The 25,116-nt window shown below is 44.8% G+C and overlaps 2 protein-coding genes across 7 annotated transcripts in view; both read left to right on the top strand.

Annotated features, from left to right (window-relative positions):
- Positions 1-15,787, top strand: il23r (interleukin 23 receptor). Of its 6 annotated transcripts, none has more exons than XM_078107832.1 (18): positions 1-110; positions 305-457; positions 786-921; positions 1,028-1,203; positions 2,616-2,739; positions 2,823-2,986; positions 3,142-3,278; positions 3,352-3,539; positions 3,750-3,825; positions 4,727-4,922; positions 5,015-5,224; positions 5,394-5,492; positions 5,586-5,741; positions 11,511-11,814; positions 12,393-12,483; positions 12,703-13,323; positions 15,189-15,301; positions 15,712-15,787. In XM_078107832.1, exons 2-16 carry the CDS (start codon positions 412-414, stop codon positions 13,258-13,260), a joined length of 2,661 nt encoding a protein of 886 aa, XP_077963958.1. In that variant the 5' UTR covers positions 1-110; positions 305-411; the 3' UTR covers positions 13,261-13,323; positions 15,189-15,301; positions 15,712-15,787. The 6 variants fall into 6 exon arrangements, with proteins under 6 accessions (XP_077963958.1, XP_077963956.1, XP_077963960.1 ...); XM_078107830.1 differs by having other exon boundaries at positions 15,635-15,776; XM_078107834.1 differs by having other exon boundaries at positions 12,706-13,323; positions 15,635-15,776.
- il12rb2 (interleukin 12 receptor, beta 2a) overlaps positions 15,675-25,116 on the top strand; it is a 12,524-nt gene continuing 3,082 nt past the window's right edge. Inside the window, exons 1-12 of the mRNA XM_040185026.2 lie at positions 15,675-15,787; positions 15,969-16,154; positions 16,269-16,529; positions 17,155-17,278; positions 17,354-17,547; positions 17,800-17,942; positions 18,085-18,238; positions 21,970-22,043; positions 22,442-22,640; positions 22,737-22,937; positions 24,247-24,348; positions 24,446-24,592. Coding sequence (XP_040040960.2) covers positions 16,130-16,154; positions 16,269-16,529; positions 17,155-17,278; positions 17,354-17,547; positions 17,800-17,942; positions 18,085-18,238; positions 21,970-22,043; positions 22,442-22,640; positions 22,737-22,937; positions 24,247-24,348; positions 24,446-24,592 — 1,624 coding nt within the window. The 5' untranslated portion in view covers positions 15,675-15,787; positions 15,969-16,129. The remainder of the gene's footprint in view (positions 15,788-15,968; positions 16,155-16,268; positions 16,530-17,154; positions 17,279-17,353; positions 17,548-17,799; positions 17,943-18,084; positions 18,239-21,969; positions 22,044-22,441; positions 22,641-22,736; positions 22,938-24,246; positions 24,349-24,445; positions 24,593-25,116) is intronic.

The raw sequence follows: 25,116 nt of genomic DNA on the forward strand, positions 1-25,116 counted from the left end.
CCAAAATACCACCAAAGTAGGTCAGCGGCCTCTTTAAGGGTTTTCTCAGAGCCGTGGAAACAGATCTTCAGGGGCTGATGTCCTGAAAACAGCTTGACTGTATCACACTGGTGAGTTTCACCCGTACAACATCTGCTCGTGTTTTATATTGATTTTCAGCGTCTTTGATGGGTAAGAAAATGCAGATCATCAACATATCACCGTGAAGTATCATTTATATCTGCTTCAAAAGGCTTTATGAAATCAAATGTTCAGATTTGAGTCGTTGATGTCTGCTGACATACATGTCCTTCTACTTTCACAGTTCTGGTTTTCAACAAAGCTCGACGGCCAGAAGGTCTCCTGTTCACTGAAAGCTGAGCTTGGAACATCTGCTTTTCAGCAGCCGAGTTTAAGGAAAAAGCAGCAGGGATGGGTCTCTCCTCCACTCTTTGGACATTCATTATCACACTTCTCAGTGAGTATCCTTCCACATCATCCCTCTCACCATGTTTCTGTCTCGGTTCCAGTCTGAAGACCAGCACAAGTTCTGTTTTGTGCATTCGTCAGATTAATCATGGCGAACACCATGCCTTGAACTTTCTTGGCATGTGTTACAGTTTACACGCGTAAGCTGAGAAGACTTTTGGATGGGACCGCTATGATACCCTCTAGGTGGTTCTGTTCTGATCACAGGCCATGTTCTGATCTGGTGATTCTATTCTGACCAAGTGGTCCTGTTGTGACCAGTAGCCAGGTTCTGACCAAGTGGTCCTATTCTGATCTGGTGGTCCTGTTCTGACCAGGTGGAGCCTTGCTGCCGGCTGGCCGCCTGGGCTTTGATGGCCCCGGGTACCTGACAGTAGAACCAGGTCCAGTGTTCCGCCTGGGCTCCGACCTCACAGTATACTGCCACGTCCTGAAGGATAGAGACCAGGAGGGGTACGAATACCATCACGTACCTCAACCATTTTACCCATTGTCTTCTCTAAATATACTGTATGTATGAAACGCTTTTAGACATGTTCTTGATGTTTTTGTCTTCCAGACTCACCATCACCCTGGAGCTGAATGGTGAGATTGTGTCTCCTTGGAAGAAGGTCAACTCCACCACAATGATGTTCAGACTGTTCAATGTGCAGATCCCTCGATCCAAAGTGCTGTGCAAGCTAAGGAACCCTCAGCTGTCTCTGGTCGTTGCTGGACTGGACCTACGTGGAGGGCGTATGTACTTACTAACCATATTAGATTGGAATGGTGGAAATTGGAAAGCAAAAGCAATATTTTAGAGTGCCATTATGTGCAAATGAGCTGAATTGACTGGTTGTTTGGGGTCTTTAGGTGGTTGCTATGGTGATTATCCCTAGTGGTCCCCATGCATGACTTGATTCCTTCATGTCTGTTAGTTTCATGTTACCAAAGAGGAGTAGCATGTTTAGCTGTGTTATACCCATTTGAGTTGATGGGCCCTAGTCATGTATCCTTCAGTCGTTAACGAGAAATAACGTAATCATGACCAAGAAACGCAGGGACCGTTAGCACAAAGCCTAGTTTATGCATTTGCGTTTCCAGAGAAACACAAGGACACGCAGACGCAAGAGCTCCTTACGTTTTCCTTGCGTGTCTTTTCACCCCTCCTTGCATGCTTGCGTGTCAACCCATTTTTCTAGACTAGCCCGCAAGGCTGCGATTGGTCTGCTAACTACGTCCTTTACGGAGTTTCACATTTCCGGTTTCATAGCACAATACCAACATTTTCAAAACGTAACGAGAGAACGGATCATATTAAAGCGCTTTTGTCGGAAGAAATGCGTAAATATGAGCACTTCTACAAGCCGTCATTGGCGGACTATAAGGACGCCGGATGGCCTCTGATTCATGGAGGGAGATCTCCGGAAACGTAGGTTTGCCGGTCGAGGGGAACAAAGTAGTGGAGGAAAATACGAATGTGTCTGCGAAAAAAAGGCGCTAAAAAGCGTCAGTGCCGATGTACGGTGCAATAAAGTCTATGATAAATAAATAAACCAACCAACGACTTCCACACACAACAAAAACGTTACTCCGCCTGTTGTTCTGATGGTGAATTGCTTTGCACCATGAATTGAAACAAGTCTGTCGAGACAACTGCGCGTAAAGACGCAGACCTCATTTATATTGCAACCATGTTAATGTCTTTTCCTAACTCCTCATCAATTGTCCTAACCATCTTTCCCTGAACCCTGTGACGCCTTCCACAGAGTAGTAGAGTAGTAGCAGTAGAGTAGAATAGTGGTTAGGAATAGACCTTCGAATCCAGCCTAAGAATCTTTTCAGGGCCAGGTCCTATTCATGAAGTCTGCCATGTTTCTACAGTAGCCCTGAAGGGACAAATCAAATCTCAAATCAATCTCCACCAGTAAAACCAGCACACTGTACCTTTAACTCTGGGATGGTTCAAAGATATAATGGCTTCAAAACTTGTTATTACAGAAATGATGTACGGTTTGAATGAGCTTTCTGGTCCCGGATCAGTTTTGAAGAAGCTGTAGAACATTACATTTCAATGGCAACTCCTATTGTTCCCTCTGGTGGACGTTGCCAGACAAACAACAAGCGGCTGCCTCTCAATATTCTTCTTCTTTTGTTCCTCTGTGAAGTCCCTCCAGATAAACCTGGGAATGTTCTCTGTGAGATGACTGTGAGCTCTGACTTAATAAAATGCTCATGGGAGAGAGGAAATACTACATACATCCTTACGACCTACAACATTTCCCTCTCCAGGTACTATATGGTGGCATCATGACTCAAGTGAAGACCTGCTTTAAGACTTTAATACACAACCTGATTGTTCATGTTTTCATCAGAGAAGACGTTATACAGCTGCTGGAACAGGTCCAGGATGCTAAAGACTTCTCCATACCCCGAGCAAGGATAGATGAGAACTCCACTCAGGAGCTGATCATCAGGGCCTTCAATCTCTTTGGAGAGTCGTGTTCCGACCCGTTGGTCTTCTGTGTGAAGGACATATGTGAGCTCTCCTTTCTGTCTCTTTAAGAACCGTCCTTCCATTCGTCAGTTTAAATCGTCTGATTTGTTGACTCTTTGAGTCATCAATGAACTGTGCTGTAGTTTTGTTGTTCTGTACCGGGAGGCCATCACACCATATGTTCTTTCTTCTCACAGTGATACCGGAACCCCCTCTCATCATGCAGCTAGAGTTTGGGAATAACTCCATTACCGCCCTATTGCATTGGAAGGCCTCCAGATCCTCGGAGAACGTGACAGCCGATGTGCGGTTCCGCTCAGATGAAGGCTTTTGGGTAAAGATGCCACAAAGCTGATGATGGAGGTGATCAGCAGCAGCCATGTGACTTCATGCCTTGATGTTTACAGGAAGTGGGAGAGGGAACGGAAGTCAGCGAGGGTCTGTTTCAAGTGGGCGGACTGAGGCCTCTGACTCATTATGACTTCCAGATGAGAGTATGTGACTGCCCATCAGGCCGGACGCAGAGGTCAAACTCCAGCAGAAGGTCGTCCTGCAGCAGATGGAGCCTCTCTAAAGGGGGGAAGAGTCCTGGAAAAGTTGAGTTCCCAATTCTTATTTATATGCTAGTATCGGTCAATCGCCAAGGCAGTACGAGTAGATCGCCTGCCATTGGAAAATCCCATCGGGTCACCGTGACTTGGTCAATTGAGAAGTAGCTCATGAGCCAAGGAGTGTGAGCAACCGTGATCTAGAACATAATCAATGTGATACCAAGGTGATGAGAGAGTTTGGTTACCCTTATCTCAGGTCCGTCTCAACAGATCCAGGTGTGGAGGACCTTCGGCCTTGGGGCGCCCGACGAGCTAACGGTCTTATGGAAGGTAAAAAGATTGTCCCTTCATTATCTCTGCTTCTTCCAGGAATTTTGAACATTTTTGTAATGTTTCACATTTTGATCTACTTGTGGTATTGGGATAAAACTTTAAAAAAAGGTTTAAATCTCACCCACTTAAATGAACATACTTTTGACGTGTTCTAATTTTGTTAAAGTTCTGTGTAATAATAACCACACACACCTTAATATTTAATAAGAATAACCACAACACATTATAAATAATTTGACTGACTGATAACGTCTAGTATCATAAGAAGTCACTAAGTTTAATATCAGGAATCGGGAACATATATTGCCCCAAAATGTTAGACATACAAGGAATTTGACTTGGCGGTTCTTGCATAACATTGGACAGTAAGACAATGGACAACAAGACAAATAACACTCTAAATGGACTTTACTTGTACAGCGCTTTTCTAGTCTTCTGACCACTCAAAGCGCTTTGACACTACATGACATCATTCACCCATTCATACACTGATGACAGGAGCTTCCACAAACTGCCACCTGCCCATCAGTAACTAACATTCACACACTGTAGTCGCCTGGGATCGAACCGCCAACCCACTGATGTATAGCTGCTAATGACTTTAATCATACAGTGTATTAAACATAATAATATATATAATATAATATATATACATATAAGTATATTTAAACATACACATATATGACTCATTTTGAAAAATAAAGTATGTTTTAGTGAGCATTAAAGGTGTCACTAGGTCACATCTCTCACGTTTATCTCGGAGATAAACCACCATGTGGTAGCCCCAGGTTCATGTTTTATGTGACAATGGAAACAATCTTCTCATCTCACTGCTGACCACAAACTGAGATTATGTGATAGGGTATAGATAACGGTATTGGTAAAGCTTCTCCTTTAGCCTCCCTCTCCAGAGGACCACAGCGGCGCGGTGCAGAGCTACCTCATCCTCCTGGATCAGAAGCAACAAGTGATGTGTGATGCTGCTGTGAGTCAGTGGTCCCTTCAGGTGCCAGCGGAGCTCCAGGAGCTCAGCGTCACCGCAGTGACCTTGTATGGGACGTCCCCCCCGGCCAAGGTGCCCCTCGGACCCTCAGGTGCTCAAACATGAGGGCCAATGAACGATGAAAGCTTGTGGTTTAAAGAGCAGAGTAGCGTTTACCCAGCCTCCTGGTGTTCTCCTGCTCAGGTGATCGTGGACCCGTTCTAAAGGAGTTGACACCTGCAGCTGACGGCACCTCCGTGTCGGTCACCTGGTCGATGCCGCGCAACCGAGACGCGCCAATATCTGGAGGAGAAGCACTGCACTACGTGATAGAGTGGACAGGTGTAGGTGTGCATAGGAAAGAGCTGCAGTGGAAACCGGTGTCCAGAGATCAAAACAGCACCTCCATCACAGGTATAAACACACAGACACGTCACGTGACATAGAACATGTTCATAAATGTCTCCAGAGATGCAGTAGTGGCCTCTTGTGGGCAGTTGGTGAATCACATAGATTTGTTCTTTGCTCATTCTAATACCTGCTGTCACCTGTGGTCTCTGAGAGTGATTGTGTGATGCTCCAGGTGTGACTGCAGGTGTGAGGTACAACGTCTCGCTGTACGCTGTGAGCAGCAGAGGCGTCAGTGCCCTGTCTTCCAAGCTGGTCTACTCCAAAGAACAGGGTGAGACACGTTGATGTTGCTCGCTCCAACTATCCTCTGAGTTCATCCAACCTACCAGACAACATGGCCTCTGTTTCCCTGTGCGTGTTTCAGAACCAGCGTACGGTCCTAACATATCGGTCCTGGTCCACAAGGCCAGACGGATCCTGATCCAGTGGGAGGAGCCGCCTGTAGCCAATCAGCAGGGCTTCATTACCTACTACACCGTGTATCTGCAGACCCTGGACTCCAGAGGCCAAACACTCAGCAGTGAGCTTTCCTTCCATGGCTTATGCCCCCCACCCCCCACCCCCTCAACCTCATTGCCCGCTCTTCTTCAGATATATTGATTATTATACAGTACCTGTAAGAGCAGATGTATGTTGTGTGTCAGGATCTGTTGATGGGCGGGTCAGCCTATATGGGGTAGGAACCTTTGAGGGCTCGGGAGTTATTTCCAGCCGGTTTAGGAACAGTTTTTGATCGCTGGGTAGTGTCATGTTACGCTCCGGGTGGATGTATGTGAAACGTGTGATAAGAAGAATAAGTTGGCAAATAAATGATCTCATTTGCATCTTAACCCAAAGGCAACAGGACTGTCAATCATCCCTCATGGTACAACAGCAGCGCGTCAATTAGGTTTCCTGGTAAAATGCCTCAGTGGCTTTAAGCATCGGCTTAACTTCTACAGTACCAGTCAAACGTTTGGAGACACTTTCTCAATGAATTGAATCCCCAAATGTCTCCAAACTTTTGACTGGTACATTTAGTACTATATTATATATTGTATACAAAATATGATAAGTATATATATGTGTGTATGTGTATATATATATATATATATATAGTATGTTGGTGACAGATATTTGTGATAAAATAGAAGCTCAACCATGCTTTGAGTTGTTTCCTGTTCTTATTCATAAGAATAACTTAACTGACCCACGTTCTGTACGTGTGTCTACTTTGATGGAGTACTCTACCATAATCAGGCTGAAGCTGAGGGCGTGGTACCTGCAGTAGTATGCATGTGTTGTACTTGTACTTTACCTGCATGGAGTACTCTACCATAATCAGGCTGAAGCTGAGGGCGTGGTACCTGCAGTAGTATGCATGTGTTGTACTTGTACTTTACCTTCATGGAGTACTCTACCATAATCAGGCTGAAGCTGAGGGCGTGGTACCTGCAGTAGTATGCATGTGTTGTACTTGTACTTTACCTGCATGGAGTACTCTACCATAATCAGGCTGAAGCTGAGGGCGTGGTACCTGCAGTAGTATGCATGTGTTGTACTTGTACTTTACCTTCATGGAGTACTCTACCATAATCAGGCTGAAGCTGAGGGCGTGGTACCTGCAGTAGTATGCATGTGTTGTACTTGTACTTTACCTGCATGGAGTACTCTACCATAATCAGGCTGAAGCTGAGGGCGTGGTACCTGCAGTAGTATGCATGTGTTGTACTTGTACTTTACCTTCATGGATTACTCTACCATAATCAGGCTGAAGCTGAAGGCGTGGTACCTGCAGTAGTATGCATGTGTTGTACTTGTACTTTACCTGCATGGAGTACTCTACCATAATCAGGCTGAAGCTGAGGGCGTGGTACCTGTAGTAGTATGCATGTGTTGTACTTGTACTTTACCTGCATGGAGTACTCTACCATAATCAGGCTGAAGCTGAGGGCGTGGTACCTGCAGTAGTATGCATGTGTTGTACTTGTACTTTACCTGCATGGAGTACTCTACCATAATCAGGCTGAAGCTGAGGGCGTGGTACCTGCAGTAGTATGCATGTGTTGTACTTGTACTTTACCTGCATGGAGTACTCTACCATAATCAGGCTGAAGCTGAGGGCGTGGTACCTGCAGTAGTATGCATGTGTTGTACTTGTACTTTACCTTCATGGAGTACTCTACCATAATCAGGCTGAAGCTGAAGGCGTGGTACCTGCAGTAGTATGCATGTGTTGTACTTGTACTTTACCTGCATGGAGTACTCTACCATAATCAGGCTGAAGCTGAGGGCGTGGTACCTGCAGTAGTATGCATGTGTTGTACTTGTACTTTACCTGCATGGAGTACTCTACCATAATCAGGCTGAAGCTGAGGGCGTGGTACCTGCAGTAGTATGCATGTGTTGTACTTTAACTTTACCTTCATGGAGTACTCTACCATAATCAGGCTGAAGCTGAGGGCGTGGTACCTGCAGTAGTATGCATGTGTTGTACTTGTACTTTACCGTCATGGAGTACTCTACCATAATCAGGCTGAAGCTGAGGGCATGGTACCTGCAGTTGTATGCATGTGTTGTACTTGTACTTTACCTTCATGGAGTACTCTACCATAATCAGGCTGAAGCTGAGGGCGTGGTGCCTGCAATAGTATGCATGTGTTGTACTTGTACTTTACCTTCATGGAGTACTCTACCATAATCAGGCTGAAGCTGAGGGTGTGGTACCAGCAGTAGTATGCATGTGTTGTACTTGTACTTTACCGTCATGGAGTACTCTACCATAATCAGGCTGAAACTGAGGGCGTGGTGCCTGCAATAGTATGCATGTGTTGTACTTGTACTTTACCTTCATGGAGTACTCTACCATAATCAGGCTGAAGCTGAGGGCGTGGTACCAGCAGTAGTATGCATGTGTTGTACTTGTACTTTACCTGCATGGAGTACTCTACCATAATCAGGCTGAAGCTGAGGGCGTGGTACCAGCAGTAGTATGCATGTGTTGTACTTGTACTTTACCTTCATGGAGTACTCTACCATAATCAGGCTGAAGCTGAGGGCGTGGTGCCTGCAATAGTATGCATGTGTTGTACTTGTACTTTACCTTCATGGAGTACTCTACCATAATCAGGCTGAAGCTGAGGGCGTGGTACCAGCAGTAGTATGCATGTGTTGTACTTGTACTTTACCTTCATGGAGTACTCTACCATAATCAGGCTGAAGCTGAGGGCGTGGTACCTGCAGTAGTATGCATGTGTTGTGTTTCAGCAGAACCCACTATTACATCATGGGAAGTTTCAGTCAGCACTGATACTCCCACAATGCATCAGTAGGGTTTTTCTGCTCTCACTTCCAGTAATGTGAAAGTCAAACAGCTGGTTTTCCCCCATACCATGGGTGTCAAACTCTGGCCCGCGGGCCAAATCTGTCCCGCAGTGTAATTACATCTGGCCCGCGAGACAATATCAAATTACTATTAGAGCTGCCCGCCAGTATTATACAGCGCATTCACCGCTAGTACTACAAATCCCATAATGCTCTGCTGTTGTTTTGGCGCGTTAATCAGGACGAGACCAGACGTCTCTGTGTCAGTAGCGACTCGTGCTTTGGCAGGAAGGCCCCGCTCACCCCGCCTCCCCCGAGCTGCGTGAGGAAACGCGTCAGTTTCTGCAAAGCAAAGGGAAGATCTCAAGCATCTCGGTGCGCTGCACCTGCAGCTGCATCGTCACAGCAGTGAGAGCTTTTAAAACGAAACTGTGTCTGTGGGAGAATCAGATGCGGCCAAACCCAGATCTCAGTTTGCTGAACAACTCCGTGTCCTCGGCGCTGAGTTTACCGCCGATTTGCCGACTTTGGAGTCCAGAAATGTAGATTTGAACTGCTTAGTAATCCCTTCGCAGTTGATGTGTAAAACGCACCAACCAGCCTCCGAATGGAGCTGAATGAGCTCCAATGTAACGACACGCTGTTTGCACAGTTCATCCTTCAGCTCGGCACCGAGCTGCATGTTCCGCAGCACTGATCTATGTGAGCAACGTTCCTCCTGGATGAAGATGATGAAACATCTCACAGGAGACGTCTGACTGATGGACACTGAGGGTTTCAGCTCAGAGCCTGAGATCAGACAGATGAACTAGCATCCAAGAAAAGATGCAGGCATCTGGCCTCAGATTAGATCTGAGTGTCGCAAACTCTTATGCACTTTTTCTTGCTACTCCAAGGCCTGAATGGTTGATTCATTCATTGTTGTTATTTTATTTTCCAATTTATTAGCCTGTGGAAATAGTGTATTTTGATATTTACCTCAGAAAGATGCAAATAGAAATGAGGCATACAATTTTATTTAATATGCCATTGATATGTTTTTTTTATTTGAAATTCGATTTAGCATGTCTGCACTATTAAGTTATATAAGCGTTGCTTGTTCCATATTCAATGTTAAAGCAAAACTTGTTTGGGTTCATATTAAAAGGTTCATTTGTTCAACGTTGGCCCGCGGCTTTGTTTGATATTTTGGCCCACTGTGTATTTGAGTTTGACCGCCCCGCCCAAACTGTGATGAACCTGATTGTGCTTCAGTCAGACGTATTCAATCAGATGTTCATGAAACGCTTGAGAACGCAAGATTCACTTCATGAATACCTCCGTTATTTACAAGACAATCCGTCTTTTAACTCAGAAATAAGGTTTCCATCATTTTTATTATGCTGAGAGGAAAGAATAACTCCACTAACAACTGCCTGAGGTGATATTTATATATTCCTTTTTGATCCAGTAAATCACGCTGCATTTTTTCCACCTCAGTTTGTAACATTGTGTTATGTTGCTGTAAAAGGACATTTTTAAAAATCTTAGTCAAATTAAAGTTAAACAAATGATCCAGCTGTGGATGTTCCAATATTTAATTCTTTGATTGATGCAATTTGATTGTCTTTTATTTAATTCTATTTTGCCATTTTTATATGACGTCTTTTGGATGCAGATGTTCTGTAAGGAATGTGACATGTTATGAGTCTGGGAACTAGAGACATTTGCTCTTTCTTTAAATCCTTCCATCCAAAGTTTTACCTAAAATGACTAATTATTTTTACTTTTACAGCCTTTACTTGAAGTTAATATATTAGCTGCATCTGAATAATCTTTGTTGATTCTGCAAATCACTGTTCTGTAGGAACAAGAAGATTCAACTTCAAGCCCTCAAAACAGCACTTCTACTTCCTATAGCATCTCCTGCCTTATGTTCTATTGAAGACTTGTCAATCAGCCTGTAGCCCCGCCCTAAAGCATCCCCTGCTTTATTGACTCTAGACGGACCATAATTTACTATATGAACATCATGCTGTGTTGAAGAAGACTTGAAACTAGAGACTGAGACCATAAACTCATGTTTACAATGTTTACTGAGGGAATAAATCAAGAGAGAAGTAGAGTCATTTCCTCATAGACGTCTATGGGAGCAGAGGAGTCGCCCCCTGCTGGTCACTACAGAGAAGTAGAGTCATTTCCTCATAGACATCTATGGGAGCAGAAGAGTCGCCCCCTGCTGGTCAGGAGACAGAAGTAGAGTAATTTCCTCATAGACGTCTATGGGAGCGGAGGAGTCGCCCCCTGCTGGTCACTACAGAGAAGTAGAGTAATTTCCTCATAGACGTCTATGGGAGCAGAGGAGTCGCCCCCTGCTGGTCACTACAGAGAAGTAGGGTCATTTTCTCATAGACGTCTATGGGAGCAGAGGAGTCGCCCCCTGCTGGTCACTACAGAGAAGTAGAGTAATTTCCTCATAGACATCTATGGGAGCAGAGGAGTCGCCCCCTGCTGGTCACTACAGAGAAGTAGAGTCATTTCCTCATAGACGTCTATGGGAGCAGAGGAGTCGCCCCCTGCTGGTCACTACAGAGAAGTAGTCATTTCCTCATAGACGTCTATGGGAGCAGAGGAGCTCAAGATACCTAAATATACAATCAAACAGGCACAGAAAGACTTGTTTCTTATTGTCCCCTTCGATGACTTTTTGTCCTCTAATTGAAAATCCATTGGTTAGCTCAATTTAGAGATTGAGATTGTTTACGTTGCATTTCCTATTGAAGTAGACTCTGAACGTCGGCTGTTGGTCCCTCAATTCCTCCAGTCCATGTTGATGTGTCCTCAGGCAAGACTTTTAACACCTTTTCTCATAAAAGCTGTGCTTTCTGGCTGATTATAGTAATTGAATTAAGACAGGTAAAGATAAGATAACATAACTGTACTACTGATGCAGCTGAATATTTACCAGCACCAAACCACATTATTGCTGACCTCTGCTCCTCTGCAGTGACTGTTCCGGCTACCGAGCCCCAGCCGGTGTGGCTGGACTGTCCTGCAGGAGCTCTGGTTCTGCAGCTGACTGCCTCCACCTCAGCAGGAGAAGGCCGACGGGGGAACCGGGTCTGCTCTCAGCCCGAGAGCCCTGCAGGTCCCTCCGCCCGGGTTAATGTGTGCACATCAAAGAATCATTCCTCTCTGACTGCACATAGCCAGGCTCCTGCAGCCGGCCTGGTGGTCGTGATGGTTTTCATCATCACCCTCTTCATAGTGGTCGTAGCCAACATGATGTGCTGCAGTTGTGTGAGGGAGAGGTATTGTTATCATTATTGTTACTATTATTTATGCTCATTGTTTTCATAGAAAGGGTACTTGAATGTGCATAGGTTCGCTTTTCCTAGTAACCAGGATGGATGCTGCCATGGCTAATTTAGAATGTCACATGATCATCATATCATATCATCTGCATCTGATCTTATTCTCAGTGTGTCCCATCATTAGTTACACACAATGGTTTATATTTGCATTAAATTCTTCTTGTTTCTTGTTCTTGAGTTTGTACCCTATGATTGAATGCACTTACTGTAAGTCGCGTTGGATAAAAGCGTCAGCTAAATGACATGTGATGTAATGTAATGTCATTTTCAGCACTTAGTACTGACCGTAGGTTATATTGTCCTTTTGCTTTACTAGGAACATTAGCTCCACCTCCACCAGCTGAGGCATCAGACTCATGAGCATACTAATTATTCTGATGATGGAATGCATGATTCTGAAATGGTCCATTGAAGGACACATTTCGAATGCAATGTGTTTTCCATTTGTTTACACTGAGGTATTGGTTAATTTACTTAATTCAGTCGTGACTTTGAACCCTTTTTGTGGTCCTCAGGGTCAAAGAGAAGGTCACACCGTGGGGGCCGACCTGGCTTCAAGACAACTTCCCAAAAGTAGGAAACAGTTACGCCATCCGACTGCTGCAGGTAATACATTACATTACATGTCATTTAATGTCCTAATAAAAATCTGCTTCCGTCTTTTTGTGTCAGAAGTCAAAGAATCCTAAAATAACTCTATTTCTGGCTGTTTGTCTGTCCGGACCAAAGCAGGAAGTGATTTTCTCTCTCGGCTTCAACAATGAGGGAACCTGTTCAGCACTTAAAGTCTAACAAGCTACTCTTCTGCCTGTTTTCTCTGATCAGCAGAGCGGAAGTGAACCCTCCTTCTCGTCCTACCTCAGCGACCCCCCACTGTCTCCCATCAGCCTGGTCTCCCAGGAGGACAGAGACAACGCTTACCCCACTGTTCACGTCCATGGATCCCCCGTCGAACCCACGCCTTTCCTCCAATCAGAGATGCTGGAACGTGTGGGATACAAACCTCAGATTGCTACGTCAGCTCCACCCGCACAGCAGACGCAGGACGAACTGAGGGATGTTCTGTCCAACGAGGACGAAGACGAATGTGTACTCGGAGGGTTGCTGGCAGGCTTTCCGTCCCATGTGGAGATGGATTCCTCTCATGCCCCTCTGGGGCTGAACTTCAGCTCTGTTGCTGATCTTCTTTGGACTCCAGAAGCAACAGGTTTGTTGAATGGAGGCTTCCTGCTGGTGAGGAACGAGGAGGAAGTGGACTCAAAGCAGGGTGAAGCAGAAACGCCTGAACCTGAGGACTCCTGCTGGTCTCAGGACACAGTGGGGACTCGTCTCGTTGAGGGCTACTTCCCCCAAGCAGCTGTGAGCAGAACCATGCTGAGATAGCAGGATGATGGGAACCAACACGACCTTCCACACTACAAACTGGTCCTAGAGAGAGCATCACAGGTATCATCGAAAAGTCTATTTATTTCAGTGAAAATAGCTAAACTCATATATTATATAGATTTATTACACACAGGTTGATATATTTGAAGTGTTTTTTTTCTAAACTTTAATGATTATGGGTCACAGCGAATGGAAATAAGAATATTACATATTTAAAAAACTGAAAAGTACACCTGTTTCCCTTCTGCTAACTTCCCGTGAATATGCTTGGATACAGAACTCTGTGAATAGCCAGAAGCTTTAGCAATGACCTTTTGTGGAGGTCAATGACGGTCTTCTGGACAATTGTCAAGACAGCTGTCCTCCCCATGATTGTGTAGCCACTGAACGCGACTGAGAGAGTGTTTGAAGGCTCAGGAAACCTTCATTAGCTGATTAGAGTGTGACACCATGTGTCCACAACATTCAACTTCTTCACAATATTCTCATATTCTGAGATTCTGAATCTGGGGTTTTTATTAGCTGTAAGCCATAAACTATGAGAATGTTAGAAATTAAATGAAAAAAGATAAATAAGCAGCGCTTCAAATATATCATCCTGTGTGTAATAAATCTATATAATATATGAGTTTCACTTTTTGCACTGAATTACTAAAATAAATCAACTTTTCAACGATATTCTAAATCATTGAGAGGCACCTGTATGTTCAGCTTCACTCCTCTAAAACCTCACCTGGAGACCAGGATGTAATGCTGGACCTGCTGGAGGGAAGGCTGCCCCAGAGAACCAGAGCCAGGACTGAGAGGGGCAGAAAGCCTGCTGCAATAGAATAAGAGGTTTTCTCCAGGGACCCCTGTGATATCGTCCACAAGTTCATAATACTTATAAATAACTAATAAATGTTGTGTTCATTTTGAGCTGGACTGAATGCCATTTTAATAAGTGTTTCTTAAGTTGTTATTGACTGATGGATAGATGAATGATGGATGGATGGATGATGGATGGCTGGATAGATGATGCTGACGATGATAGATGGATGATAGATGGATGAATAGATAGATGGATGGATGGATGTTGATCCATCCATCTTCAACCGCTTATCCGGGGTCGGGTCGCGGGGGCAACAGCTCCAGCAGGGGACCCCAAACTTCCCTTTCCCACATCTACCAGCTCTGACTGGGGGATTCAAGGCGTTCCAGGCCAGTGCAGAGATATAATCTCTCCACCTGGTCCTGGGTCTTCCCCGGGGCCTCCTCCCAGCTGGCCGTGCCTGGAACACCTCCCTAGGGAGGCGCCCAGGGGGCATCCTCACCAGATGCCCAAACCACCTCAACTGGCTCCTTTCGACGCAAAGGAGCAGCGGCTCTACTCCGAGCTCCTCGCGAATGGCTGAGCTTCTCTAAGGGAGACGCCAGCCACTCTCCTGAGGAAACCCATTTCGGCCGCTCGTACCCGTGACCTAGTTCTTTGGGTCATGACTGATGTTGGATGGATGTTGATGCCTGATTAAATCCAAAAAACAAACACAGATTAAGGTTTGTTTGCTCGAGGAGGAGTTACACCAAAATAAATGAACTTAAAGCAGCTTCTACTCAGGTGGCTATGTGCTGATTTAAGCACAAAGCAATGACTTGTTAGCTGAGACATGTCACTCCTCGTCATGCTGCTAACTAGCTGTTCCATGTGAAGAGCTTCTGTTATTTGCATGTGCAGTGTGGCCTGTGCTCTGTGACGCTCACTGCCACCAGTCAGTTGGGGTTTTCCATGCTACACATACGTGTAGGGTATCGTTATGTGACTCTCACCACCTGCATATGAACAGACTTCCTGAGTGTTCTCTCACTTCCTCAAGAGTCTCTCTTCTGCAGACAGCAGAGTCTCACTAATACATCTTGAAGGGTCTTTGAACATCTTGTCTCAACAGCATCCTATAAATCCAGGACGTGTTGCTGGAGACGCAGCAGGGAAGGGAGGCCCGGGAGAGAGAGCTGGACTGAGACCCTGCAGTACAATGAGAGGTTTTCTACTGGGACCCTGGTGAGAAGAGACACTACCACTGTAGTCCACCAGGGGCGCCGGAGTCATCACAACACGAAAGATCCTTTTAGTAACTTCGATAGTATTAGTAGTATTATAGGCCTGTTATTGTTTTACTACTAAATATGATGTTTTTGGATTAATATTACTGCTTCATTTAATGATACGCTGATTTTAACCAATAGAAGGTGATGAACAAAATGTCACTCAATCTGTCAGATAATAATAATGTTATAATATTATTTATTAATATGTAGCGAAAACGTAGGTTCTCGCTGCATAAAAGGCAAGTAGAGTAGTAAAGTAGATTAAATGATGATTTATGATCAACAGTCCTTTGCGTGCATGTGCGCGCGCGCATGCGCGTGCGCGCGGAGACTCCGCTGATGATCCGACTCACTTTGTGACAGATGTTGTCTCCTCTGCACGCTGGCCAGATGTGTGCTGTTTAAGCCAGAATCAAATCCGCGATGATATGACGTCATGGTAAGTATGGCTTATTTTTGTTTGCAGTTTATAGAAATGAATTCATGATTTAATACTAGAAAGTATTGGTGTACTGATGAGGAGCGACAAAGAGCAGACATGATTCTAGATAAAACATTTAAGGTCAATAATATAGTTGCTCGATGAAAATCAAGCCGTGTTGTGTTGTATCGCTTGTCAGTAGTTAGAAGTCCGAGCGGAAATGTGAGACGCGCAGAAGGCGGAACGATGACCCGAACATGGAGCTTCTTCCCGGCGGTGGCTCTGCTGGCTCTGCGGCTCTGCGCCGGTGAGCTCGCCCTCAGATTGTGTTCATAGATTGTGGATTCATAAGAAGAAGAAATGCGTTCAGCAGTATCAGTAGGAAGTGTGTAGAATTACATTTCCTTATGTGCTCCAAATCACCACAAAGTGTACCCTTCTTACATTCTCATACGTATTCGATATGCAGCTGCATATAAGTTGTGATTTCTGCTCCCAGGCATGAAGTCCTGCTCCATCTGGTTGAGCTCCAAACCGGTGGTGCAGATAGGCTCCAGTTTCCAGGTGTACTGCACCTTTAAGTGCAGGTGCACGGGCGCCATGTACAGCGACCATCCGCGCAAACTGCAGAGGCACCAAGAGTTCAATTCCACAACAGTATTTGTGAATGTGACGAACATAACCAAGAACATAACATACAGCTGTGATTGTAAATGTGCTCCTGAGCTGGACCCCTGTGGACTGGACATCTCAGCTGGGTGTGAGTATGACACCTGTCTTCATGCCTTCAGCAAAGGAATGATGTCATGGACGTAGTGCATAGTGCATACGACATGAAGTCTTCAGGCTTCCTCTTCAGAGCACACGTGTGAGCTGCTGGCAGGGCGATAAGTTCTGACCACAAGTCAGTTCCCCAACACACCCAGATTCTATCGGCGTATGCAATGTGCTCGACAAGAACAAGGAAACGCACACGATGCAATTCATGGATGAATCTAAACATCATATACTACCGTCTTGGTTTCGAGTTATAATACTACTTCCTGCAGCGTTGGTTCTGTGCTTGAGTCACTCATGAATTACTTTACAACAACAATGACCGCTAAGACTTTAGAATACTAAACTAAAATAATTGGAACGTTCCACCAGGCTCAACGATCTAAAGCCTGTTTTCTAAAAAAGTGTGTGAATGAATCAATCTGAATTCAACAGACGTCGGTTACCCAGATCCACTTGAAGTGTGAAGAACCGCTACGTTACTTCTGTTCATTTAAACGTCCCCCCATCCTGCAGTGAGGCGTCCCAAGCAGCAGTACATTACCACGTCTCTTTGCAAGCTCTTTGTGGGCAGATTGTTAGGATTTCTTCTTTACTTTTTATTAAAGATCTTCCAGAGCTCCCCCAAAACCTTTCCTGCATCTACGAGGTCAAAGGAAACCAGAGTGTGGTCGTGTTCTGCACCTGGAGCCCGGGACGGGACACTTTTCTGTGGAGCCATTCTGTGCTGTGGTGAGTTTTAGACAAACAGTAATGCACCGCTCATAATATATTACTGGGAAATTAAACACTGTTTGTATGTTTTAGGGTGACTAAGAACCACATCGATGGACCGACGGGCTGCAATGGTTCTTCTAAGGAAGCTGGTTTGTCATCAGCTGGTTTGTCATCAGCTGGTTTCACTGCGTCCAGTTCTGATGCTGAGTGCATCTCTGTGCAGGTAGAAGCCCGAAATATACTGGGCTCTGTAAAGACCCCCACCTACCAACTCTGGGACATCGGTGAGACACCTCATCAGGAAGTCTAACTCCTCTGTCAAGTATTTGTCCTGGAAGCATACCTCTGGTTCTTAGAAGAGAAGTCAAGTCTTTGTGTGTTCATTTAGTGAATTATGGTCCATTTAGAGAATCGGCTCATCAGTGAAATCATCTCTCTTTGGTGCTTTAATCTTGACGTTTATGATGGTTGATCATATCCTTTCTACCAAGTGAAGACCACCGTATAAAACGGACTTTTGTTTTTGTTCCGAGCAGCTTCACCATCGTCTCCAGTTCTCGGTTCCCCCAGGTGCTCATCCCGACGCTGCATCATCGGGATGAATCAGTCTGTTTGGACTCAACACGTGGAGATCCAGTTCACAGCGGAACCACATATCTGGACTTCTTCCCCAGACCAGGTAAGATGTCTGTAAGCAGACTTTATGAACTTTGGAGGAGGTGTTGAGATTGTGCAGAAGCTTCTGGGTCAAAGGTCTTTTGCTGACTTGATGGAAGGATTGATTAATTAAAATGAGATGAAAACCAAATGTCTTCTTGCAGGTGGTGCAGACAGACCCTGTGCAGACGGGTCCTGTGCAGTACTGGTCCGTCTCCTCTCTAGAGCCCTTCACCTTCTACCAGTTCCGAGCCAGGTCCAGACTCCGCCTATGGAGCCGGTGGAGCGCTAACGTCTCCAGCAGGACTCAGGAGGAAGGTAAGAGGTCTGGTCGCGCAGTGGGAATGTACAGAATCCCAGCCTTCATCCGTCCATGCAGTATCATCTATCAATCTAGATTTATAAGATAATGCACAAATGTCATCTAGCTATCTAATAGATAATGCAGCAACACGTCTTTTCCTGAGGGTTTTGATGTAGTAAAGCTGAACAGAACTTATGGGATTGTCAGTGACGTGAGTTAAAGTTACGCGCGGCACACACGCACACACACGCACACACACACACATACACACACACGCACACACACACACATACACACGCACACACACACACACGCACACGCACTGTCGATAACAAGAAATTGCCAATCAGGACGACAGATCTCTATTACTACTACTGAAGATTACGTTTAGAACATAGCTGGTGTGGTGACGTCAGCTGTGCAAAAGTCCAGTAACATCTCGATTTTAATTGGTCCATGTTTGATACGTAACATAACCGATTTACGTGCAAAGGAGCAGCAGAGTTGTGCTTTTTGACGTACATGTTGAAGAATACAGGATCCAAGAGCGCCTACGCAACACGGGTTTTTCGCTTGTCGTGTGCAATGAACGGACGGTAAAAGCAGCTTAGTCTACCATTTATTTGTATTTGATTATATTGATTTGATATATATATTTGTTATATTTGATTAAATTAATGATTTAATAAACAAATTTTATCTTTGAACTTTGGCAGGGCAGGCAGTGCCTACCTGGTCTGCCCTGCCTGCACGTCACTGGGGTTTGTGTCGGAAAGTGTAACTGTTGATTAATGAGAAGCAGAATGCACGGTGGTATAGATAAAGAAAATCTGCTCTAGGGTGAGTCAGAAGGAAGACAAGTGAAGTGGTAGAGAGGAGAAGAAGAGATGCTTCATGGGAAAATATTTGCGTTGCGTTGTTGCATATTTGTAAAACTGATGGTGTCAAGATGTGAAGATGTTTCCAGATACAGGATGCAGATACAGATATGAGCCAGAGAATTGGCACTTAGTCAACCATTGTTTCTGTGACGGAGAGGCCGTCACTGGCTGCATACGCAGCACTCACACACACACTCACACACAGACACACACACACACACACACCCTTGTTTTAGGGTCATAATTAGGTATTTTCAAGCCTCTCATACAACTTGTATAGAGACTGTACATACTTATACAGAGATAAAAATGAGTGCTGGGCATCATTTATTAATTAACGCCTACAACTATTTAGTCGCACATAAACGCGATTCTATTTGTGTCATTATTATTGTAGATCAGTCGCCCACTGGCTCTGAATATAAATACAGACACACCTTGGGTCACAGTCAGGGTGAGATGTTGGTTGAGAAGAGCGTCATCACACGTTTCAACCAATGAGAGCATTGGTGGTGGGTCTGGTGAGAGTGTGTGTGTGCGTGTATGATTAATATTTAAAATAATGATGATGATGATGGCAGCAGCAGGTGTCTGGACCAGGGTCCAGAAGGAGCTACGAGTCCTGCTAGAGAAGCTCAATTAATGATGTGCATTAATAAAACGTGGATTATTGATTATGTGTAAGAGAGCGTGAGAGAGGAGCTTGGTGTGTCCTAAGAAGTCCCCCGGCAGTCTAAGCCTATAGCAGCTTAACTAAGGGCTGGTCCGGGCTAACCTGAGCCAGCCCTAACTATAGGCACAATCAAAGAGGAAAGTTTTAAGTTTTACTTTAAAAGAGCTGACCGAATCTGCCCCCCGGACTGAAAGTGGAACCTGGTTCCACAGAAGAGGAGCTTGATAACTGAAGGCTCTGGCCCCCAGCCTACTTTTTAAAACCACAGGAACAACAAGTAACCCAGCATCTATGGAGCGCAGCTGCCTTGTAGGGCAGTGAAGTGTTACAAGCTCTTTAAGATACGACGGTGCCTCACCAGCAAGTGCCTTGTAGGTGGCATCTAGAATACTAGTAAAGACTTGCTAATTAACAGAAAGACCTCCTTAAGCAGCTTAGTCGGAATCGGATCCAAGAGACAAGTAGAAGATTTAGACTTTGAAATTATAGAAGTCAGTTGATCAACGTTGATGGAAGAGAAGGCATCCAAGTAGGTACCAGGACCCACTGCTGCATCCAAGGTTCCTACACCGAGGACGGGTCGCCACTGGTTGATGGCATCAATTTTCTCTTTGATAGTCAGAATCTTATTGAAGAAATTCATGAAGTCGTTACTACTGAGGTCCAAAGCCGTGACTCTCTGTCAGTATGGCTACAGTGCTGAAGAGAAACCTGGAGTTGATATTTTAATGGAGTTATTTTTATGATATAATGATGAGTAATAAGATGCTCTTGCGTTACGGAGAGCCTTCTTAGCGCCACGTCGACCTATATCTTGAGGCAGGGCACTGAACTTAGAGCAGAAGGAATGGCTTCTTTAAATAAGGCTACAGCGGTATCCGATAAGCGTCGACTGTAGAAACCTTTGGCGGGAGGAGGTGGTTCTGATAGTAGAAATTCAAAGGTTATCAGACAATGGTCCGACAGGAGAGGGTTCTGTGGAAAGATTGTTAAATGTCCAATCTCAATCCCATACACAAGAACCAAGTCGAGAGTGTGGTTAAAACAGTGAGTTGGTTTATTTACACACTGACAGAAACCAATTGAATCTAACAATGAAAGGAATGCAGTACTAAGGCTGTCGTTGTCGACATCCACATGAATGTTAAAGTCACCCACAATAATTACCTTGTCCGTTTTAAGGACCAAACTCGTTAAGAACTGTGAAAATTCAGAAAGAAATTCTGAATAAGGACCTGGGGCCCTGTACACTATTACAAAGAGAACCGGCTGGATTATTTTCCAGGTCTGTTGCGAAAGACTGAAAACCAGGCTTTCAAATGAGTTATAATCCACCTTAGGTTTAAAGTTTATTAAAAGGCAGGAGTCATAAATAGCTGCCACTCCCCCCCCTCGGCCTGTGCCTCGGGGAATATGAGTATTAACATGACTCGGAGGAGTCGCTTCATTTAAACAGAAATATTCCCCATTCAACAACCACGTTTCAGTAAGACAAAATACATCAACATGGTGATCTGATATTAGTTCATTTACCAAAACAGCTTTAGATGACAGAGATCTGATATTCAAAAGACCCCCTTTAATTCTCCTATTTTGTTGCACTATTGCATTATTAGTTTTAACTTTAATTAAGTTATTTACTACAACTCCTGGGTTGTTTACCTTTAACTTAGATAAGTGTGTCCGTGGGGCAGACAAGGTCTCTATAGGGTTCATTATGCTGAGTGACTGCTCAGATGAAGTGTGTAAGACTGCGACTCTGCTTCCATGTAAATAAGATAAACTGCTAGTTTGAAATAGGAACTGCTGCTAAAAAGGCTTATATGCATTTCATACCTTTTCATTGTTTTTTGTGAGTCTCTGAATAATAACATACAGACATGTTGACACTACAGGTGACAAGTTATAAACACTAACTGTTATAAATCAACATGAAACTCTGATTACTGACTTTTAAAACATTCTCATGTATGATTTCAGAACTATTGTTATTATTTCAGTATTATTGTTGTTTCAGTACTATTGTTGTCATCTCTATTATTTTTATTATTTCAGTATTATTATTGTTTTCTGCGTTCTATTATTATTATTTCACTACTATTGTCATTTCCTCAGTGCTATATGCTGCCATTATCCCATTATGATTGTTTTCATCATCATTGTCCCACCACAGATTGTTTTATTGTTTCAGCTCCTGCCAAAGAGTTGGATGTTTGGGTCCCTGAAGCCGCTTCAGACTTTAAGTCCCTGAGAGTTTACTGGAAGGTACATTTGGAATCTTTCCTTGCTGCAAAGCTTCGTGTGTTCGTGCAGCACCGTTTAGCTACACGCGTGCTAACGCTGCTCGCCGTTGTCTCATGTTCTCTCTCTCACTTCGGTCTGTGTGGGCGTGCGGTGTCGTCGCTATAGTAACACGTTCTGATCTTCCTGCCTCATTACTCCTTTTTGCTCAAACTAAAGGTCGACTCACCACTACTGAGGTGTGACATCGTCACACACATCCCCCACTCCCACGCACACACATAAACCAACACACACACATCCGTGAAACCTGACACCACAGTTTCAGTTTTCAAGAAAAGAGGAGCTGAGGAGAAATGATGAGTTTGACTAGTTGACATCCTGTAAAGAAGTAACGCTTTAAATCCTCGCTGTGACTGCAGCCGCTGAGCGTTTCCTCGGCTCGAGGGAGAATCCTCGGTTACACACTCCGTGTGTCTGAATCCAACTTCATCTACAACGTTAGTGCAGACGTATCAAACCGTACGGTGACCTTCTGTGAGGACTGTGAAGTGACAGTGTGGGCCATCAACTCCAAAGGAAAGTCTCCCCCAGCCACCATTACTACTCCTCACAGGAAAGGTGAGAGAAATGCAACAACAGCACTGCTTCATTAATCATGGATATGAGCCATAAGAAGAAGCAGCAGCAGGCTGACGATGTGCTTCTCTCCTGTAGTGAAGCCTCAGGAGGTGCTGCCCCCTCAGGACGTTCATGTAACAGGCGCAGGTGACCACAGCGTCTGCATCTCCTGGAGGAGGCCTGACTCCTCCCCTCTCCTTGCAGCCTACGTGGTGGAGTGGTACCGAGAGGGCAACAAGATGGAGGATCTCCAATGGGTCCGACTAGGCAGAGATGACAACCACACCGTAGTTACAGGTTAGACATGTAGAGTTCACTTCATCTATTGTTCCCTGGCCACATGCTGGACACTGTGGGGAGTTGAAAACTGGTCCTGAACCAGTCAGCATTGATACTGGACCTCTATACCAGCTACTTCCTACAACCACAGAGAACATGCTGTTTCTTCATAGTTCACTGGTGCAGAACTAGATGAATCCAGAACCTGGTCGACTGGAAGAAGCACATTTTCAACGGGTGGCGCGTGGGACGTGAAAAAGCGAATGGAGCGAAGCGAATAAATCGCCAAAGTTGAAATATTCCAACTTTGGGCGAAGAATTCCCGGGCGCTGACTCGCGAAAGCCAATCAGCGTTGAGATGCTCTGCTCGTCATCGCCGCCGTCCGGGTGCCAGAGCGTTAATCAATACACTTTATGAAGCCAGACACACACAGCTGAGACTGGACAACTAACAGAGACGCACCGAGCCGACACATCAGGTCATCAGACCGGCTGCTGGTCCGCCGGAAGCAGCGCTGGAAGCCGCAGTCATCCAGACGCACTTCCTGGAGGTGATGTCATGAATCCAAACAAGACGGCCTTTGCAGTTCCGACGTTTGTGTAATTCACACAACAAATAAAGAGCAGAAATAGTGGTTATTTTTATGGATAGCGAAAATTATCATAACTGTCTTTATGGAGACGAGTAACCGAGCTAAGCCACGCCCCCTTTCAGTAGCGAATGAAGCGAAAAAACGACAACTAGTCGCGTGAGTAAGCGCAGAATAATTAGAGCACAGTCAGTGTTTTATACTGTTTATTACACACTCCTCCGCTCTCTTCAACCAGTTCTAAACATGGTGCTCAGGTACCATGCTGTGAATGGATGGGGTCCAGCTTCCATCCAGGACCTGGTCCAACCCGACACCCCGACCTCTGACCTCTCCGCTCTGCATGTGATAAACTGCTTGTTCCTCCTCACTGAGAGCAAAACACTCCACTAGATCTCCACTCTCTGCTGTCCTGCTCCTAAATGGTGGAAGGAGGTCTGTGAAGACATCAGGACCACAGAGAGCCTTCACATCTTCAGACTAAAGACACACCTCTTCAGACTCTACCTCCACTAACACACTAACTAACTGCAGCACTTACATTGGACTCATAATGGTTCTTATCTACAGCAAGTTGTACATCGGCTTGTTTGAGGAAATTGAACTTATTGTTTCTTGCTATGGTTGAAATGCACATATTGTCGCTTTGGATAAAAGCATCAGCTAACTGACATGGAATAATGAAATAACAATAAATGCATTAGTGTTTATTATTGATGCTTCCTTTCTTCGTGCAGGTCTGAAGCCCTTTGAGTGCTATGAAGGAGCCGTGCATGTTGTCTACAATCAGAGCTCAGTGGGCAGCAGCAGGTTCCTAGGTGTCTCCACTGGGTCCTCAGGTGAGGTCTCAGAAGAGCAGGACAATGTGAAATCTATGGTGGATTGAACTCACATAATGAGAACATTAGGAGTCTTCAATAGTTTTCTTGTCTGCAGCTCCGTCAGCAGCTCCGTCGGTGCAGGAGACGGTGGAGGGGAACCAGGTGACGGTAACCTGGACGGAGCTCCCCAGGGGTGAGCGGAGGGGCTGTCTCACCATCTACACCATCTACCTAGAGATGAGCAGCAGTCAACTACCGCCTGGTAAGAACCGTTAAGAGAGACGGACGATTGGATGCAGATTATACATATTATATATTATAAATATCATATGTATATTTAATTGTATTTTTAACAAGAAACTGCACACATGTGATCATCTTGGAGGTGGAACATCACATCACATGTCATTTATCTGACGCTTTTATCCAAAGCGACTTACAATAAGAACATTTCAACCATAAGGACACAAACTCAGAGGAACAAGAAACAAGAAAGTTAAATTTCCTCAAACAAGCAGATGTACAACTTGCTGTAGATAAGAACCATTATGAGTCCAATGTAAGTGGTACAGGTAGTTAGTGTGTTAGTGGAGGTAGAGTCTGAAGAGGTGTGTCTTTAGTCTGAAGATGTGAAGGCTCTCTGTGGTCCTGATGTCTTCAGAGACCTCCTTCCACCATTTAGGAGCAGGACAGCAAAGAGTGGAGATCTAGTGGAGTGTTTTGCTCTCAGTGAGGAGGAACAAGCAGTTTATCACATGCAGAGCGGAGAGTGAGGGTCGGGACAGT

The sequence above is a fragment of the Gasterosteus aculeatus genome, chromosome 8 (assembly GCF_964276395.1).
Source record: "Gasterosteus aculeatus chromosome 8, fGasAcu3.hap1.1, whole genome shotgun sequence".
In the NCBI taxonomy this organism is placed as follows: domain Eukaryota; kingdom Metazoa; phylum Chordata; class Actinopteri; order Perciformes; family Gasterosteidae; genus Gasterosteus; species Gasterosteus aculeatus.